The 19,879-nt window shown below is 37.5% G+C and overlaps 1 protein-coding gene across 1 annotated transcript in view; it reads right to left on the bottom strand.

The window, feature by feature from the left end:
• The window catches only part of uhrf2 (ubiquitin like with PHD and ring finger domains 2), a 34,739-nt gene that overhangs the window by 10,838 nt on the left and 4,022 nt on the right, over positions 1 to 19,879 (bottom strand). Inside the window, exons 2-4 of the mRNA XM_028026355.1 lie at positions 13,065 to 13,439; positions 11,552 to 11,865; positions 77 to 295 (exon numbers count right to left, since the gene is read on the bottom strand). Coding sequence (XP_027882156.1) covers positions 77 to 295; positions 11,552 to 11,865; positions 13,065 to 13,439 — 908 coding nt within the window. The remainder of the gene's footprint in view (positions 1 to 76; positions 296 to 11,551; positions 11,866 to 13,064; positions 13,440 to 19,879) is intronic.

Here is a 19,879-nt window from a genome sequence, read left to right as displayed (position 1 = left end):
TAAATGGAAACATAACAGAGCAAAATGCAATCCAGCTAAAATCAAAGCAATCTATCTCAGGATGCGAGACGCTCACCCCAGGAGAATATTAACTCGGAGCTCCTTATTGGTGCGAGAGGTTTGATTTATGGCCACTATCTCTGCATCGTACCAGAAACCTCTTTCATCTGGGGTCTCCATGTTGTAGTTGACCATCACCTGCAGCCCCACCTGGAGCTGGTCCCACCGCAGCAGGGTCCTGGCACGGGGCCTTACGTCTACGGAGCGCATCTCTACGACACCGTTCTCTGGATAGCTGCGAAACAGTGGAGGTACAGTTTCATATTTTGGAATTTTCATGAATATCAACAAGTATTTGAAAATTAAGCTGTTATAGTCAATTTCTTTGGGAATGACATGGAGCTATTGACAAGGGGAGTCATAAAATAATTTTCAGAATCATAGTGATGTGACCATACAGGTGTATGGTCACATCACTATGATGTGACCATACACATCATAGTGATGTGACCATACACATCACTATTAGTGATTAGGGCAAAATTAATGAAATAAATAAATAAGTGTATCATTAAATGTGTCACTAAATAATGTACAGTAATATGCAATTTCATTGTTTTTATTTAAAAAAATATTTTAAAATATGTATAATTATTTCACTACTCTATATAATAATTGTTAACTAAATAGAGGGAAATAATAATATGTATTTTTTTGGGGGTCGCCAGGCTTTGGCACTATTACTTTGGGGGTCAAAGGATGAGAGGTTTGGGAGCCCCTGGGCTCGGGGACATATTAAACCTACCATATGTCAGTTCATACTTGTTGAATACCTATTAATGTACTATAATTTGTATTAATAAAAGAATTATAGTTTAGGGATAGGGAACCAAAAATGACTCTAGCCCAGGTGTCCACATGCTTGTAAGTCCAACCCTGGTGACCATTGACATACAGTAGCTTCTGACAGAATTCAATAAAATGACATATAAAGTCAATATTTTAAGCAAATTAAGCTAAAATGGCCTCTATGAAATATAACAATGTGCATTTTGCAGCAGCTTTATCCCTGACCCTGCCTAAATGTAGTTGCAGGAGTAACTACTAGCAACAGCCAGAGAGAAAAGACAGTAATCACAGAGCGCTTCATGTTGTCTTAATGGCTCAGGGCAACAAAGCAGAGCACAAGGCAGAAACAAACGGACGTGAACAGCTTCTGTTTGACAGTGTAAAGCATGAAGTTAACGACAGAAATAAGAGATATGAAGCGTCCTCTGGAGGACCATGCAAGCCCACGCTAGTCTGCAGAGTCGCATTCAAGGTCTTAAGAATGAAAGCTGTCTCTAGTAGGTGTGGATTTGAAAAAGAAGACATATACGATTATATTATACCATTAACTCAAACACATGGCACCCTAGTGACTTGAATAGCCCTAAATGTTGTCAAAAAGCGCTTCAGTTACATCTATCTATCAAAAAAATGCATGTGTCTGGTACTGTTTCTGCTCATTTCAATGAGTTCAATTTATGACTTTGTGAGACATTTTAAAGAGCATTAGGATTTAAATAAATTTTTAAAAATACCTAAAACCTTACCATCTGAAATGTAAATCTCAGTTTTTATGTTTCATATTAAGAAAATTTTAATATTGGACAAATATAGCCCGAGTAAACATAAAAAGTAGTTTTCAAATAATAATTTACTACATATGTTTTGGTTTAATATCAGTAGCCACACAGGCCTGATTGTCTGAGCTGCAGAATATAAAAATCATGTACACAGAATCTGCCTGGCAACATAAAGTAGGCAAAAAATAATAAAAAATAAATAAAGATAGAGCTGCAGAAATACTTATTATGAGATTTTAAAGTTAATGTAGAGTGGGTCAGGTACGGGCATAATGGTAAAAAGAGAAATGTATCAGGGACAGAGAAAAGAATAGAACGTAAATATCCTTTATTGTCCCACAGTGAATAAATGTGTTCATTGTTAACCTAAGGTAAAATAAATGAATAAATAAATAAATAAATACAAAAGGATATTGTACAGCCCTTTCAAAGAGCAACAAATCAAGCCACAATCTAAAGGAATTCAGGAGAAAAAGTCACTGACCACAATGAGAGCCATTATCTACCAATAGATAAAATATGAAGCAGTGAGGAACCTCCTAAATGTGCCTCCTGTTACATCTGGTGCTAAACTAAGCCAGGATTTTAACAAAAGAGCATCATCAGTCAAACACACAACGTCAGAAATTCATTCCCTTTAAGATTTTTGAGGGGCAATTATATTTTGCATTCACTTAGTAAATTAAATCATGATTGGAAAAACTGCATTTTGTATTTACTCAGATTATCTGTATGGTAGTAAAAATAGATTTATGACAATAAAAGCAAAAACTGGAGAAATTGCTAAGATGACATATTTTCACACCACTGCAGTGCACCTCTTCTGAAAAGTTAATCTTTAAAAAAATGTAAATTATTACATTTAAGACATTTTATGACTTTTAAAGACCCAGCAGACACCATGGTCTATTACTTTATACAAATTATCTTCTCCTTTAAATTAATAGATTTTACACATTCAGGACAGAGAATGTCATTTTAGGTGGCAGAGTTAACGGCACTTAAGAAAACATAGCTGAATTGTTGTTTGTTTTTTAAATCACATACTGTAGCAGCATGCGAAAAAAAAAAATCCAAAGGATTTCACAACAGCTCTGCCAACTGTACAGCTATATTGTGCTTTGTTCTTGCCAGCAGGATATGACTGAGCTTGAGTCACTGACTATACAACTTGAACTCTGTTTCTGGGAAATGTTTCAGACAGCAGTAAAGGTGATGTGGCTAAAGATAACCAACAGCCAACATAATCAAACACACAGTTGTGGAAGGACTGAGTAAAACACCCACGCAGATTCACTGCTTCTGTCAGATGGCGGTTCTGAAACATTTTGATCACACTTAGCTGGATAGAGAGCGCCGTTATGTTGTGCATTATGAGTTCACATAAACTTTACAGACTTGGGGAGCGGGGAGAAGGCTGCTGTGGAGCTTATTACTTTCAGCAGAGTCAGCTTGGCTTCTTAGTGTTACCAACTAACACCCTGCCACCCCTGCTGTTAATTCTTTGTGCAACCCTGCCTTTGCCAACAGAACTGCACTTAATCGCCTCTTGCACTATTATACAGTCGGGGCATGCAGAGAAAGATCTGACCACTCCTCTGTGAACAACCTCTCCCCATCATTCAGAAACCTGGGTCCCGTCTTATGCTGCATTAGGTGTGACATGGTCATGGAGGAAGTTTTATTTAGTGTCTGGTTAATCATTTCTGGGTTAAATTGAGCATACATATTATTATTATCCAACTGAATGACCCAAGAATGCAACATATTTCGTATTCTGGGAGAAGCGTCCTGATTTTTATTTGAAATACTGTGGCGTTTCAAAAAATGTATTGTGGTGGAGCAGCCAGTCCTCGACATGGCTGTCACAGGTTCGAGTTGCCACATGTCAAATGTCTTCCCCCTCTCTCATTGCCCACCTTCCTATTTGATCACTCAAATAAAGGCCACTAAAGCCTATAAAACCTTTAAAAAAGAAAAAGAATTATGCCATTAAAGATTCCCGGGCTCTTCAGAAATGAAGAAGGCGCACAGCATTACAGATTGTCCAACATACTTAGTAATGAGCATCCAAATGTTAATTTTTGGGTTTACATCAGACTCATAAGCAGTGTTGAAGAGAAATTAATTTCACAGTCATGTTTCCATTATGGCTTCCTGAACTTAATTACTCTGAACTATCAATCTCCTCTATGGGTTTGTTCTCTGCCGTAAACGTGTGTCTGCCAAAGTTTAGAAAGGTCACCTTTTTTATGACCCGCAAATACCAACACACATGAGCCTTGCTTTAATGGCATGTCTCTTGTGTTTCCCATTTTGAGGGACTCCTCTATCTTTTTTGATAAACAGGAAGTAATAATTTGCAGATTAAAACAATCGACTTTAATAAAAGGTACAAAGACGTATCTTCCTTTGCATGTTTAACAGGAGGTGCTGACAGTGAAGGGTGTTATATCAATAAAATTAAAGAATGTGGTCCAAGTTAGCCACAAACTGAAAGATTGCTTCATTGCCAACATAAACAATATGTTGACAATGAAAGTTTCTGCACTAACTTAAAAGACTCAAGAAGTCTGCATATGTGGACAAATATAGTCTGTCTCTAAATATTGTTTATCTGCAGTGATACCGAATCAACCCATTCAGCTCTGGTAAAATAATTACTTTCCAGAATATAATGACATTGTGGTCATAAGGTATGCCCCTCTCGCCAAAGAGACTTTTTTCAAGCAGCTTTAAACTGACTGACTAATGATTACCAGCGAACACTGAAGAAGAGTTTTAGAAAGAGCGTGCTCCTGGAAAGTGGAGGCCGGGGAACGGATTTGCTTTTTTAGGGCTAAAGGATTAACATGGTTTTTAGAGAAGTGGGTTAGGTTGAACGCAGACACACAAACACACACAGACACATGAAAAAATTAAACGGGCAAAAAAAACCAAAACACAGACATCCACTTTATCCACTTTGAAGCACAATTGTACTCAGCATGAACAGAGGGACAACATAGAGCAACACAGCAGGAGGACAAGAGCCTGAGCTTAATGGCACACAAGCTCTAACCCAGGAATGAGCTATAAATACTAAATTAATTCATAGCCAAAACTATTATATCTATACAACGTCTTGAATTTATATTCAAATTTGAAAACTATTTTTTTCTTAATCATTGAGTTTCATTCAAATTTGAAAATACTTTATTGATCCCAAAGGGGAAATTAAATTGAGTGAAGTTGAATCAAAAGAATCAGTGACCACCAAACTAAAAAATTATTCTGATCTATTTTAAGGATTTAACAGGCAAAAACATAACATAGAAAAAATAAAAGCATGAAATTTAGCAATGTCTTAAGGAGACATTCTGAGGGAAATTGAGAAAGAACATGCAGTGTTATTAGCTGATTAAAACTTCATCAAATTTAAATGCAAAGTTTTCTTTTACTGGACATATTTCCAGAGGAGAGTTATGGAGAAAGAAAGAGAGAGAAAAAAAAGAAGAAGAATGGACTCCAGATGAGTCAACTTGGTATGTTACCAAACCACTGCAATAAAACAGACAATATCTGAACACAAAACCAGGAAGGTTAACCTCTGACTGATTGAGGTTCCTGCCAAATTAACCTCTAAATTTATACGTGGGTTCGTCAGCTGGACTCCAGGATTTAATTCTCAGTGGCAGAGAGAGGAAAGATTACAAAACATGGCAACATAACCTTACACAAATCAATTGGGCTTGTTTAAAAAAATGTCATTCAGGCTTATTTTTGGCTCAGTACATTTTAAGGCAACCCACATCTGTAGCATCAGGGATTTGTCCAAAGTACATCCACATTGTTTTCCATTGACTCACATCGGCAGTGTCTGATGCTCCAAGGTACGGCACTGACTCTTTCTGAACCTGTTCTACCAAGGAGCATCAATGCTTCAGATACAAGCTGGTGTCCAGTATACTCAAACATGCATTAATAATAAGCTGTTTCTAAGATTTGACAGCCGTTTGCGATTTTGCAATCTGGGGATCATCTTCAGTAGAACTCTATTTTAGCTCTGTAATGTCAAGATAAAGGCCTTCTGCAAAACCTTTGGAGTTAAATTTCTGTAAAGTTATTTTTTGTGGACATTAAATTAAAAAATAAATTTAGTAAATAGAAAAATCACCACAGAGTCACCTCAATAGAAAAGATTAAATGTAGCAAAACACTGCATGGCGGTCAAATAAAAACAGTACTATAAAGATAATAGGCTTACATGATCACACAATGCATCGACATTTATACATTTTATGGGTCTAACTATTATGTTTTAGGTAATCCTACATCTTGTAATAAAATTACTTATTCTTTATTAGAGTTTGTATTAATGCAAATAATACTAATTTAATGTATGTAATAATTATAATTTAAATTCTGTTTTACCACTTAGAAAACAAATATTTCCAGCTAAAACTATACAGCAAGGTAGACTTTCTAAAGGTTATGTCCCACATGACCTTCACACTTTGAGAGTGCCGATACTGAAGAGGATAGAGAGGTTCTGACGAGAGGCAGCATACTATCTGGAGGGCAAACACTGGTTCCCTGAAGGATCTATTTTCAACAAATTTCCAGGATAGAAAACCCACATGGGTACAAATGTTTGGCTGCACAAAGAAATCAACAACTCGATCGTCCTGACTCATGTATCCGGGAGCTTCTCGCACGGTTCAAGGTAATCTAACACTCAGACACAGTGGCTTCAGATGAACATTCGAAAAGCTTTCTAATAAATTCCAAAAATCATGGAAAAGCACTTCTGTTCAGACCAGCAAATAGCACGGGGAGAAGAAAACTGTCATTTTGGTTAAGGCAGCTCCTGCCAAACAGTTTGGCAGATATTCACAGGAACTAGAGTGCAGCCCAGGGCTAAAGGGTGGAGGGCTGCTCTCCGATTGTTGCTCTCAAGTGCATTCCATGCAAGTGGTATGTTGCAGCCACAACAATACTTTCATTTGGCTAAAATGAGCAATAAACCATTCTTGGTCTTTAAACAGAGAAATACAGATGCACTAAGCTAATTATATTGGATGAATATATTTATTACACACATTTTAAGCAGTCATAGCAAAAGGCAATGAATGTTCTTGCAAGGTAACGCTAAAAAAAAGATGTAAAATTCATAATCTCAAAGCAACATTTTTGCTACCATATATTCTTATGCTGAATATGTTGCAACAAATAAATCCTACAGAAAAGGGATCCAAGAGGAAGCCCAGGAAGAGAAATGTTAGTTAAAATAAACTAATAAAGTACTAATGATGCAACAAAAACCTGCTTTCTCAGTGAAACTCTTAAATAAATGTTCACTCTACACACTCACCAGTCTCGTTATTGTAGATCCTTGTTGATTGAAATCAAGAACCTGTTAAGGTGATATAAGCATCTTCATTCAACAGATCCTTACTTTAAAACCACATTTAGCCTCAACAGATTACAAGCTCTCATATGAAGTGCACAGCTTTAGGATTGACTGTTCTCCAAGATGACTTGTTGCAACAGGAAAGTGATGGTATTAAAATTACCCTCCAACACATTTTACACACCAAAACTGCCTCATTAATCCAAGTTTTTTTCCCCCAGATATTTTTGCTGAAAAGTACCAAAATGTTGCAATGACAATATCAGCTATCAATAACCGACATTTTCTGTATTCTTGTCTTTCTTTTCTTTATTTAATTCATAACAATGTGTTGAACTTTCTTTGAGTTGTAAGATCTCAGTCATTAAAATCTATGTCAGGTTTGGGCAATGAAAGTCCATGTGACCTGCAAAATATGGGGTCAGTGGATGAAACTTAAAATTCAGCTGATGAATAAATATTGCACACAGGTGGTTCTCTGCAGTTGCAATATAACACACACTGATACTGTAAGCATGTAACACTTGACTAGAAGTTTGGCCCCATGCAAAACAATAAAACTTTAAATATAAATCCTCCATGCAGGTTTTGTGTCAGGGGGGAGCTAAATTTCAGCATTGTAATCAGCTTAATATTTCAAAACATTCCCATGAGTTTACATTTAAGAGCCAAACGGACATCTGGTATATCTCTTGAGAAGACAAACACAAAGAAAAAATGAAGAAAATCAGCGTTTTATTCTTCCGTTCTGACTTCAGTCTGCAAGCATGTTGGTGGTATAAACTAATTCATGCTTTCTAAGCACATCCACTCCTATGGCTGTTCAATGCAATTACATATAATGTGCTGCATTTCCAATAAAAAAACAAAAATAAGTAAACATTTGATTTTATCCAAAGGCCAGCGAGTTTTCACTCTCTTCTCAGTCTGTTAGGAAATTTGAAGGCTGTGTTGGCAAATTACCACAAAAAGCAGCAGCACTACCGAGCTTTAACGTTTCACAGCAGGGTACTTAAATCTTGAATTGTTTATTATGAATTTGCTTATAATAAGCCCCTTTTACTCCAATAACCCTGAATAAAATTCACTGCAACCAATAATCACCTGAGTGGCTAAGAGTCGCTGCATGTGTGTAATCAGTCTTGGTATAAATACAGCTGTTCTCTGAAGGCCTCAAAAATTTGTTCAAGAACATTTGGGCAAGGCAGGTTTTGTTTGGATAACACCATTCATTTACAGGGTGAACAAACACGGAGAACAAGGAACCAGAGGGGTCGAGGATAAAGTTTAAAGCAGAGTAAGTTCTTAAAATAATATCCAGCCAAGAGGCTCAAGAGGCCAAGAGTAGCAGCAGAGATTCACAACACAGACAGGTGAATCCATCCGTCAGGCGACTATAACTTCTGCACTCAATAAATCTGGGCTTCATGCAAACTCTGCAAAAAGAATATTTAACAGAAAGCCAAAAGAAGAAATCTCGTTTGCAGTTTGCAACAAACCCTGCAGGGAGCACAACGTAAAGCTAAATGCATATAAGTAAAAACAGAGAAATATGTTCTCTCTCCCAGAGATGTAAGTACAAAATGATGCAACAGGATGGTTAAGATCAAAGCATACTCTTGCACTGCTTTTCACTGATGCTCTCTATCCAGTCTGGGTTTTAACTATTTTACAAAGAATAATGAACAAAATGTTAGTTTCTAGACATGCAAAGGCGGCTAACAACCTCCAGAGAACCTGTTGCTGTAACTGTAGTAAATAGTTTTCCATAAATATTTAATCAACAGGGCAAAATATAAAAGCACACCGGATTTTCATTTTTTTTCTTCTGAAAAAGACTTTGAAAAACATCTATCATTTTCTTTAATTTCACAATTATGTGCTAGTTTCTACACAGAGGGGTGTGGTTTCAAAATCCTAAATATTTGGAAACGTTTGAGAGAAATTGCACAACATAACCAAAATAAATTCTCATTTTTCACATTTGTTTCCATTACTTTCTTTACAAGGAGTATAGTTCAGACAAAAAATCTCACCATGCCAAAACATTTAAAGGCTGCGTGCACACAACACACACGGCTCATCAGTTCTTAGGCACAGCAGAAAACAGATTCTCCCAACATGAATTTGTGACTCGTTATATTATGTGGAAATGCTGCCAAAAAATGGAGGTTCATCGGGAAGCTTTGGTTTGTTGCTCTCAGACAATGCAGGCAGGTGTTAGAGTGGTGCAAAAAGTGCTATGGTGTGAGAAGATGGTGCAGTTTCACCCACCCTCCATTTTTTTCCTCTCTCAAGCGATCGAAGTGATGGAAAAAACCCCGTAAAAAAAAGATAAGCATACACCCTGAGAAAGAAAAAGCGTAGAAAGCTGCTACTAAACCGCAAGCTGAGAGTTATTAAATAATTAGCGTTTACTTATTGCTTCTTCAAATTTGTCCCATGACTAACTGCAATAAGAAACTGTGACATTTAAGGATGTTTGGGTTTTGGACCTTTGTTCTCTATTAGCTTTCTCTGATACACTTGTTCCTATTGACCTATTACAAAATAAAAATGTCAAATTTTGAGTAAATTTTACACCGATACAGCTAAAATAAAGGAAATGAAGACATTCTAATAATAAAGCTCGGAATTCAAAATGGCTTGGATTTGAGGATCGTTTCCGAAGGACCACTACTGTCCAAATGCTAATAAGTACAACAACAAACTCAATGGAAAATTAAGTCTACATTAAAAAAGAATTTACAACAAGTGATGGGCAAACAACCCATAATATAATTACTATGGAATAATAACCTCTGGCAGAAACGCATTCGCGCCCCAGACAGTCGGAGAGAGCGAGGAGGCAACGTCTCACTGGTCTCATGTTCACAACAATTACAGACAAAGCTGAAGGAGGCAAGAGAAGAAGTAATGCTCCTGAGAACTAGGGGTTTCCATGGAAACATCGGCTTCTGAATGAAGTCGCTGGAAAAGGGGAATGCGAGAGAGTTCAAATTATTGCAGCATCAACAACACAACCCCATGTTCTCCGTCCTTCAGGCCGGCAGGAAAAATAACATCTACCTGCAATTCCACTTGAGCCGTCGTTACCAATTCTGTCTTCCACAAAGGCCAAAGCAATTTACACAATGTAGAAACCAGACACTTACATGCACTGTATAAAAAGACACACGCTTAATTTAAATCAGATTAAACTTTTCCCTGTTTTTAATCAGCTAAGATTATCAAAATTGTTTCTATTTGCTAATTTCTAGAATAACAAGAAAATAACTTTGGATATGGTGCAATTTCCAGACACTTGAAAATCTTCCAGAGAGAAATGCACATGTCAAAGGTCAAACCAAAAGGTCACGTGAACATGAAGCTTGTAAAAGGGAGCAAGTCCTGTTCTGGTCTGAACAGTCATTCAGAGGAGAAGAAGCCATTACTCCAAAATTAGTAAAAAATAAAAAAATTTAAAAAACCCAGCCAGATTACACTAGGCAACTCAGGAACAAAACTCTTAGTATTTGGAAACATGTACCGTCTCATATCAAGACATCAACAAGAAATTTACAAAAGGGTCTTTCAAATGGAAAATTACTCTAATAATCCAAGCAAATTAACTCCAATTCTTTTAAGGACAACAAAGTCGATGCCCAAGGTCCTCCCTGACATTGTGTTTGAAAAATGGTAAACATAGGAATCAACACACTAAAGATGCATTTAGGTATATCCTAAACTACTTTCAGTTTTGAAATCTGAACGCAAATTATCCTGGGATACATTGAACAAACACCCATCATGTGACACCATTAAAGTTACCTGGACAAATCTTTAAAAAAAATAAAATAAAAGATTTGTGCTGCTGTCAGTTAATAGGATTACACAGCTACCAGCAATTAGGTACCCAAATGTACCCAAACTAATAAATTTGTACAATCACATCCAAATACATGCCTAATGTTGTTAATTTGAATATTCTTTAAGTATTTCCTTTGTATTTGCTACTTCTGACTAACAATCTCTGCTTAAGAACAAGCCACATTTTGAAAACCGCAATACTTTTCCATCACACACTTCCTCTCTGTCCTTTTTAAAGATAACCGAGAAAGTGCAGCAGTAACAGGAGTTTTCTCTAACCCTACGAAGATACAGAGCCCTCCTCTTTCCCCAACACGTTGGCTGTGCACTGCTGGTCAGTTAGTTAAGGAAAGTCTCCTACACTTTTCCCTGGCTGTAAATAGGAACAATGTATCTGGAATTATTTAATGCAAAAGATAAGGCAGTGATGGCATGTTAACTAAAGGACTGCAAATCATTAATCAACCAAAAGTAAAAGAACTTGATATTACTGACTCCGTAAAATTATACATAAGAACAGCTTTAACAAAGGGTTTCTAACATTACAAATTCAATGTTTGGTCCAAAATGTATATTTGCTAGAAATTAGCCAACCAGCAGTTAAGTAATGCACAAAAATGTCACAAAAGAAAGAATGTTACTTCTACAGAGCAGAAGGGCAGCATATTAAGCGATTACTTACTCTTCATATTTAATGTGGTAAGCTATGTCCTCTTCTTTCTCCTTGGTTTCTGTGGTAGAGTCTTTCTGAGAGGTGGAGGCTCCGTTACTTTCAGAGTTTAACACAGAGTTATTCCTGTTATTGTCCGTGGTTTGACCTTGTCCATGGGCCTGTGCCTGCTCAGGCTCCAGCTTCCCGTTTGTCCTTTTAGGGGGCCGGCCCACCTTTCCTTTAGTGGGTGTTATTTGTCCTTTGGGTGAAAGTGTCACATTTTCAATGCAGGCCTCAAACCAGGCGCCGATGCTTACATCCCTACAGTCCACCAACTCGTTAATCTAAAAGAGGAAAAAATACAAAAATGACTGGTCTTGACTGATGTCCAAGGCATGCGCTGTTAAATTTTACAAATATTAACCTACTTTTTAGCACTCAATAAAAACGGTTAATAGTGTACAACCAAAACCATATTTTTGAGACAAATATAAAATCAGTCATAACACTATGCTTCCCTTTTTCTTAGTTTTAACACCTCAAATTTCCTCAGCAATATTAGAAGTAGAGGCAAAGTCACACTGTGTGTGACAGAGTAGTAGTTATTCTATAACAAGGTTTCACTTTCATTTGAAGCAAAGACAAGCTGACATTTTAAACAGCCTTACACTTCTTATGCAATAGTATTAGAAATTGAAAACAACAGTCTCTCTGTATTTTCCCAAGAGACTGTTTAACCAAACGTTAACTTGGAAATTAAAAGAGAGAGAAAGGCTGCCAGTATTTCCAAATCCAGCATCTTCTACGACAGACGGAAAGTTCAAAATCATAGCTAAAATATTGCTTAGATTCATATTGGCAGATATAAACTTTTACAGCTGAACATTGTAAAGGATAGTATAATTCTTTAAAGTTACATCTTTTGAGTTTTGCATCTTCGCTAATAGTTTTGATACTTTAATCACCAACATTATGAAAACTAGGAATCTTGGGTTAACATTTGCCATGTATGTTACAGCCAACTGGTTTCAGACATCCAACGATACAATAAAATACTTCTTGATTTAAGTTTTTCCTTTTTATTATACAAGCTTGCACAAATTTCATGAACTGTCTTAAAATCCCCACTATCTGTGAAGTTCTCTTTTTTTTAAGTGTGAGAAATTGACATCTATGGAAGATGCTGTTTCCAATTGGTCTTCAGATTCAGCACATGGATGAGCCTGCAGTCTCTTTACTAGGCTGGATGAGAATGTCAGCATCACTGCCTTCAGTTCAACGTTAACACTAAGATGCAACCAATGAAAGGCAATGAAAGACTCAATCAGCAAATGTAGTTTGGTAGAACATAATGGAGGCCCATAAAGGAATATTCTGCCACTATAAATAAATAATTTAGCGCCAAGAAACCAAAGACAGTAACTTCAAAAATGTACCGTTTATTTTTAACTTTTTGAAATTGATGCATTATTCTTAGATTCTAACAGAATAAATTCAAGATTCCAAAACTATTCACTTTTATTATTTTTATGAGCTAACTCACCTTGTACAAGCCAATCCCTGGGTTGACTAATGTGCTCCGGCTGGATGTGGGCGGCTGAGTGTCCTGTGCTGGACTGGAGGACCTGAACCCATTTTTGGTACTAGCAGCGACGGTTTCTGGCTTGGTTTCATTTACAGTGGCACGGTCGCTTTCGTTCTTATTGTCCGTGTCGGATGAGGTCTCCATATCTGTGGAGGAGACCGGAGCTCGGAGGTTTTCAGGCTTCGAGTCAGGCAGAGGAGCTGAGCTACTGGCAACACCTGAGGCGTCCTTGGTGGCGGGACTGTCCGGGGGGTCAGTCTGAGACCGAATCAGCAGCTGGACAATGTCATTGAGACCCACGTTGTAGTCAAAAAGTGTCAGACCATCTTCCATCTAAACAAGAGCAAAAGAAAAAGTCATAGTAATTTATGAAAAGACACCAATATGATACAACAATGTAAATGCTGTTTTTACTAAATAAGCACTGATTCTATTAGAGCTAAAAAAAAAAAACAATTAAAAAAAGGGTGATGTCCTTGTAATATTTATGGTAAAATGCTGCAAATATATGCATAACAACATTTCTTTTACATGTGTCAAACATCCTTAATCTAATGGGCTCAAATCCCAATAAACCCTTTGCTTTAACAAATTAACCCTCATGTGTTGACAATTACCCTCAGACTAACCACAAGGCTATTTATGAAACCAAACATTAAAAGCACCTGGCAGCGTACATAAAAGCAAAGTCAGAGAAAGAGGCTGTTGATGATAGTGACGGTGTAAACAGCAGAGGAGAACAATCTGCTCCATATCTTCAGGAGAATTTTGTTCAAATGTGAATCTAGATATTTTGTAATTCCAGCGCAGTAAAAAATTCTAAATTATTATTTTTGGAGACTATGCAGTGAATGTAAACCTAATAATTTTCAGTTTTTTGTGGGGACTACCCTGTAATCATTGCTTTCAGGGGAATCCTACAAGAAAACCTGGAATGCATTGAAGGGAGAAGTTAAGCTTAAAATGTTTGTTTTGGAAAAATGAAAGAAAACCTCAAGCATTCTAAACATAAATGCATATTTAGAATAATGGTAATGACAAGCGGGAAAGCCATTCCCAAAAGTAGTGGAGGTAGAAAAATGTCTTCCGGTAACACAACAGACCAAACTTTTCTCAAGAATTTTTTCTAAAACAGTATAAACTGATACTGATAACTGGAATTTGTTACATTGTGTAGCACTGTTGATTTTTTATTTATATTAACAATACAATTAGAGACTTATGTTGTTGAATTTTCTTAGCTTGGTAAAAATATCAAACTGTAAAACAAAGATTAGAAAAACACATCAATCTCATAAAGCCCTTAGCTTAGGAAGACTGTGCTGGTTTCAATACCAGGTTTATGTGTATTGCAACTGTGGGTATTTAATATTATGTTATACTGTCTTGTTGCAGTTTTATTTTAGTTCATTTATTTTGTTTAACCTTATATGTAAAGAAAGGCATAAAAATAATCAGGTTGGCTAAACAGTATGTGTTTACATTCTGCAATTATTATTATTATTATACTCTTCACAAAGTGTTCCAGACTTTTGGGCTTATCTAGAACTCAGCGTTGGATTTTTGAACATGAAGCAACGGCTTGGCTGATTTTTTTTTTTTTTTCCCCCATGCACTCTCCACAGTAACTTCATTTCCAGCAGCGAGATCAGGCTCCCACTGCAACGTGTTTTTACTTCACTCTCCTCACAATCAGCCTCAAAACAAAGAGCCCCAAACACACAAGAGGGAAATTGCAAGAATAAATACATACACAAATAGATAATGTCACTTCAAGCAGAAATTGGTCATTTTCACATGCTTCATAATTTAAAAGCAAAACAATTTGATTATAGCCTTTCAACTGAACGTAAAGTGATTATAAACACAAAATGGGAGAACATGTCCATAAACAGGGGAAATTATGCCACTATGTCAAGTAGAGAAGATTAAGATACACATGCCTTTGTGTGCGTGCACTGGTGCCATTTAGGCATGTTTATCACAAGTCTAAATTAACATCTGTTCTGTTGTGTTCGAAAAACTGTTGGCCAACGCTCAGGTAGAGATTATACGACAGAATAAACCAAAGTCTGCGCAGCGTGAAGGAAAACGCGGCGCTTTTTACGACCAACGGCTCTGCTGCTGCCCTGTTTGTGTTTATCTGAACTGTCCCACGGAAACAGGCGCCAGATCGCTGCTGCAGTCTATGGGTTCTTTCTGCGAGCAAAAAATAAATAAATAAGAGATATGTACGCATGAATTACAGTGATAGGATGTGTAGCTGGGGGACAGAAATGACTTGGTTGCTATGACGACCGAAAGAGAGCACCCCACATTCACAATCACACATACACACACACACACACAGCTTCATCCGCCACCCCACTTTAAGTCTGAGTATTTGCAATCCAGAACCCACCAACACAATCAACATCAACATGACCCTTTCAGGGAGGATCCAGAGGATTTACTGTTAGCTGTGCTGTTTAATACGGCCACTGCTTTTAGAATGTAGCGTAGAGTGGAAACCTCAACTCATTGCACATATCAGCAATTCATTTTATCCCCGATAAAGCCATTGTGCTGGGGAGAGAAGCATGGCCGCCACCCTCACTCACTCTCCCCAACGCTCTTCTTCGTTGTTTGACAATGGGGAAGGGAGAGGTTGGAGGTGTAGGAGGAAAGCACGATTTCCCCCATCCTTCTCGGTTTTTAATAGCCTCATGAAATTTAGATCAGAGGAGCAGCCGTGCAAACAGAGCCAAACACTTGCACCTATCTGTCCTTTGCATGGTGGTCTGCCTCAGCTTTCTTTTGTCTGGCTCTGACTTTGTCTAACCTCAGATTTTGGTGTAGTGACGCCATTGTTTTTCGGTGTAAGCTTTAAGAGAAGAAAGGTAAACAAAACAAACTGGGAGCATCCTGAGCAGATAATGAGCCTGCTGGCAGAACCTGCTGCAGAGAGACTGGCTCGCCGTTGATGAGTTCATGTTATTCGGAATAGAGACTCGCACAGACAGAATTTCAGAACAGCACACAGCAGAATTGCACTGCACCAAACACAAATGGCTTGGCTGTTTTCTGGGCTTTTTTCTTTTTTTTTGCACGCGCTCTTCATTTCCAGCAGCGTGATCAGACTCCTGCTGCAAGGTGTTTTTGACTTCAGCCTCTTCGGAATGAGCCTCGAAACAAAGAACAACAAACTAAAAAGGGTAAAACATGTTAGGAGAAATCATGCATATTGAAACAGAATGTTGTTGCAACCAGAAACGTGGCAATTTCACCCTCATTTGCAACTTAATTTATAAAGCATGATGCCTCTCGTGTATCGGCAGACTTGACAAGTTGGAGGTGTCTGAGCAAAAATTCCACTTGAAAGTCAAGCTGAATCAACACTTCCTCAGAATCTGAACACTCCTGCTGAATTTTCACAGGTCGAAACAGACGAAACACCCAGCAAAGCAAGATCCAAAGAAAGTGGGTATAAAACGATTCAAACCAGTTGGAATATTTTCACCTTTGTCTTGTTACAAGAACATTCATCAATATGTGACTTTACGTGCCGTGGTTATCTGACTAGCCAACAGGGTACTCAAATGTGACAATTAGAACTGCAATTAATGATTAACTTAGTAATCGATTGTTCTATTGATTATCACATTTAAAAAATTGTCATACTGTGCAGATTTTTCCATATTTTTTAGACATTACATTAATGATACAGGTAACCAAATAATTAATTCCTTTTTAAGAAAGAAAATTAACAATGTAATCTCTTACCTGCAATAATACAGCATGCCTTTAGTGAATTTCAACCAGGTGAAGCTAAATCTATCCCACGTCATGTTTTTATCTCTAATGTAAAATGTATATAATTTATATAGTACAGCTTTGGATTAATTACTGTTGTTTTTGCACAAATATTCTTTTTTGAATCTCTGTAGACCAGATAACAATTAATCGATTATTATATTAGCTGATGATTATTTCAATAATCGATTCATCACAATGAATATGATTAATCGGTGCAGGTCTAGTGACAACTATTATTTACTGTACTATATAATGAACAAAAGAACAGGGAAAACATAAGAAAATCATAAGAAATTCTGCTTTAGGACATCTTGAAGAAGAAGCAATGGTCAGATGAGACATAATAACATTGCATTTACAAAATGTCATGTGTAGCATAGAACTAGCACCCTGAACACACCATACTGATGGTGGTGGCAGCATTATGCGGTGAGGATGATTTTCTTAGAAAGGATGGATGGAGCTAAATACAAGGCAATCCTGGAGGAAAGTCTTGACACTTGCATGGATGATCAACCATATAACCAGAGCTACACTGGATCCAGACCGAGTGAGACTGAGCTGCTTTGCAAATTGGCAAAAACGTCCGACTCTACATGTGCAAAGCAAATTCATACATGCAGCTGTAACTCAGATGCAGTTCTACTAAGTAGCAGCTCAGTGGGGAAGCCGAGGCCGATAACCCCCACTCTATTTGTAAAACATATTCGTCTCAAGTGTGCACTACTTAGTGTTGGTCTACGGCATATAAACACTACAATGTTTGTGGTTGTGGTATGACAAAATGTAAAAAGATTTAGTAACAGACTAAACTTTGAGCACTGTTCGAAAACTGAACTGTTCTGGCTTTTCTATATTAGATCAGTGACGCAGCAAATTTTTTTGTAGTCTGCATCTTATCAGGGTAAATATTTCCACTATTATTCATTAATCATTGTGATAACATGGCGCCTCAAATGACCTTTTGTCTGGATGGTAAAAATATTAGCCTCCGACAGCTTTTCAGGTGTGAAAGAAAAGCAGAATTGACACTTGTGAATGAGAAGGAAGACGCTGCAAACAAACTTCTGCACGGTTACTTCTGGACTCCGCCCCACATTTCTGTTGAAGAGTTGAGCAAAATAGGTCATATTACCAAAAACAATGACGGGAGAGGGGGTGTGGGGGGTGCCTGTTTGCCTGCTCAGTGCTAGCCTTCGGCTTAGGGGGTTTTTTTATCATTCATTCTCCCCTCAGTCATTTGATCTCAAAGAAAAATCCACCACTTGATTTACTTCTTCAGCCTTTTTTATTTTTTATAAACCTAGTGTGTTAGTTTGAGCATAAATTTTAGTTTTCTACAAAGATTCGAAGATTTTAATCAAGTATTTCAACCGGTTTGAGAACCACATCCAAACAGACCCAATTTTCCTTGTGTTCTTAAACATTATTATTCCAAATATCCTAATGAGGAAAAAAACCCTAAATAATAAGTAATTAATGTTAGTTTATTATCATATGGTTTTATCAATGACTAATAATCAGTGGCAATCATATTACTAAGCAACCCCATTTACAGCTTTAGCTTCTCTCATCGACCTAAGAGTAAGAAACTGAGCCATGCATTTGAAAAGTTCATTTTAATCTGAGTGAAGCATGAAAATGTCACTAAATCTGATCACTGCTTTTACATAAATTGGTAGATAATGTGGGGACCTTTGACTAACACGCATGCTAGGGAGTGGCCAAACTGCAACCATATTTAAAACTGGTAGAAAGCCTGCAGTTACCGTCAGGGGTTCAAGACTTTCCATTGTTTTCTACCCTTTGTCCAGATAGATAGCTATCTATAAGAGAAGGGTGTGGACTGAGTGAAAGAGTTGCAGCAGCTAACTTTGCAATACAGCAATAACTCAAATGAGGAGCCACAACAACATCGATCCATGTATAATCAAATTGCAACAATATCTAGGTTAGAGAAATTGTCTGTCTGAAAGAGAGCAGCCGAGCAAACAGGCAGCTGTTGGAAAAAATCCAACTATCTTAACATGCAATAAGTAATTGCTTTAGAAGGGGGAAAAGTGGACTACAGTGTTTTAGATAAATCACACGGACGCCATGTGCTGAGCTTTGAACTGAAAGCCAAGGCGCTTTTTTAAAATTAGCAAATATGCAGGCTTGTTGCAAAAGTGTGTGGGCGCTGAGCTGAAAGGCCACGCGGCCAGTGGAAGATGTGTGTGAGGCTGCGAGTACGAGTGAAAAAATGTTTAAAGTGAAACATGCACAACAAGTAGTGATCAGGAAAAAACTAGACGAGTATGAAAAAATAAAAGTAAAGTTTAAAAAAATGAAAAGGAAGACACAAGCAGTAAGTCAAAGATGAGTGGCTCCTGGCTCAGGACGCTCACGACAGCAACGCAAGCATGACTTTGAAGCGATGAGGCAGCGAGAGCAGAGAGCTGGAGGGAAAAACAAGACGCCATTTTGAAAAGGGAATTAGACTGAGTTGCCGAGCTACGAGCCTAAATCCTAACAGACCTCAGACACCAGAGTGCATGTCAGTGTACAATCTCATTCCATACATTACTTAACACATGGAAAGCCCCTAATCAAGGCTATCCACTTGGAATAAAGGAAGTAGGGGATTTACAGCACAGGATGGGCCTGGTGTTGTTAACTACAACAACCAGAACCAACTTCAGGTTAACAAATGAATATTCCTATCATTTATTAACGCTGTGACCAGCTTCCGGGCACACAATTCTTTGATATAGAAGTAGTTGAGTAGTACTTACAAATTACAAGCAAAACAGACATTTTCTTATTGAACATAACTATTTTTAGAGGAACAATTTGAAACCACTCCCTTAAGTGCTATTTATTTTCCTAATTGAGCAGGAGAGAGTCTCCAACTTGCAGAAACCAAACTGACTCATCTTGATGAATCAACGAGGTCCAACTTCTCAATCTCTCGTAGAACAAAAATCTTCTGCCTGACA

This window comes from Xiphophorus couchianus, chromosome 8 (assembly GCF_001444195.1).
Source record: "Xiphophorus couchianus chromosome 8, X_couchianus-1.0, whole genome shotgun sequence".
NCBI lineage: Eukaryota > Metazoa > Chordata > Actinopteri > Cyprinodontiformes > Poeciliidae > Xiphophorus > Xiphophorus couchianus.
Note: the sequence above shows the minus strand (reverse complement) of the source record. Positions and strands in the feature narration are given on the sequence as shown.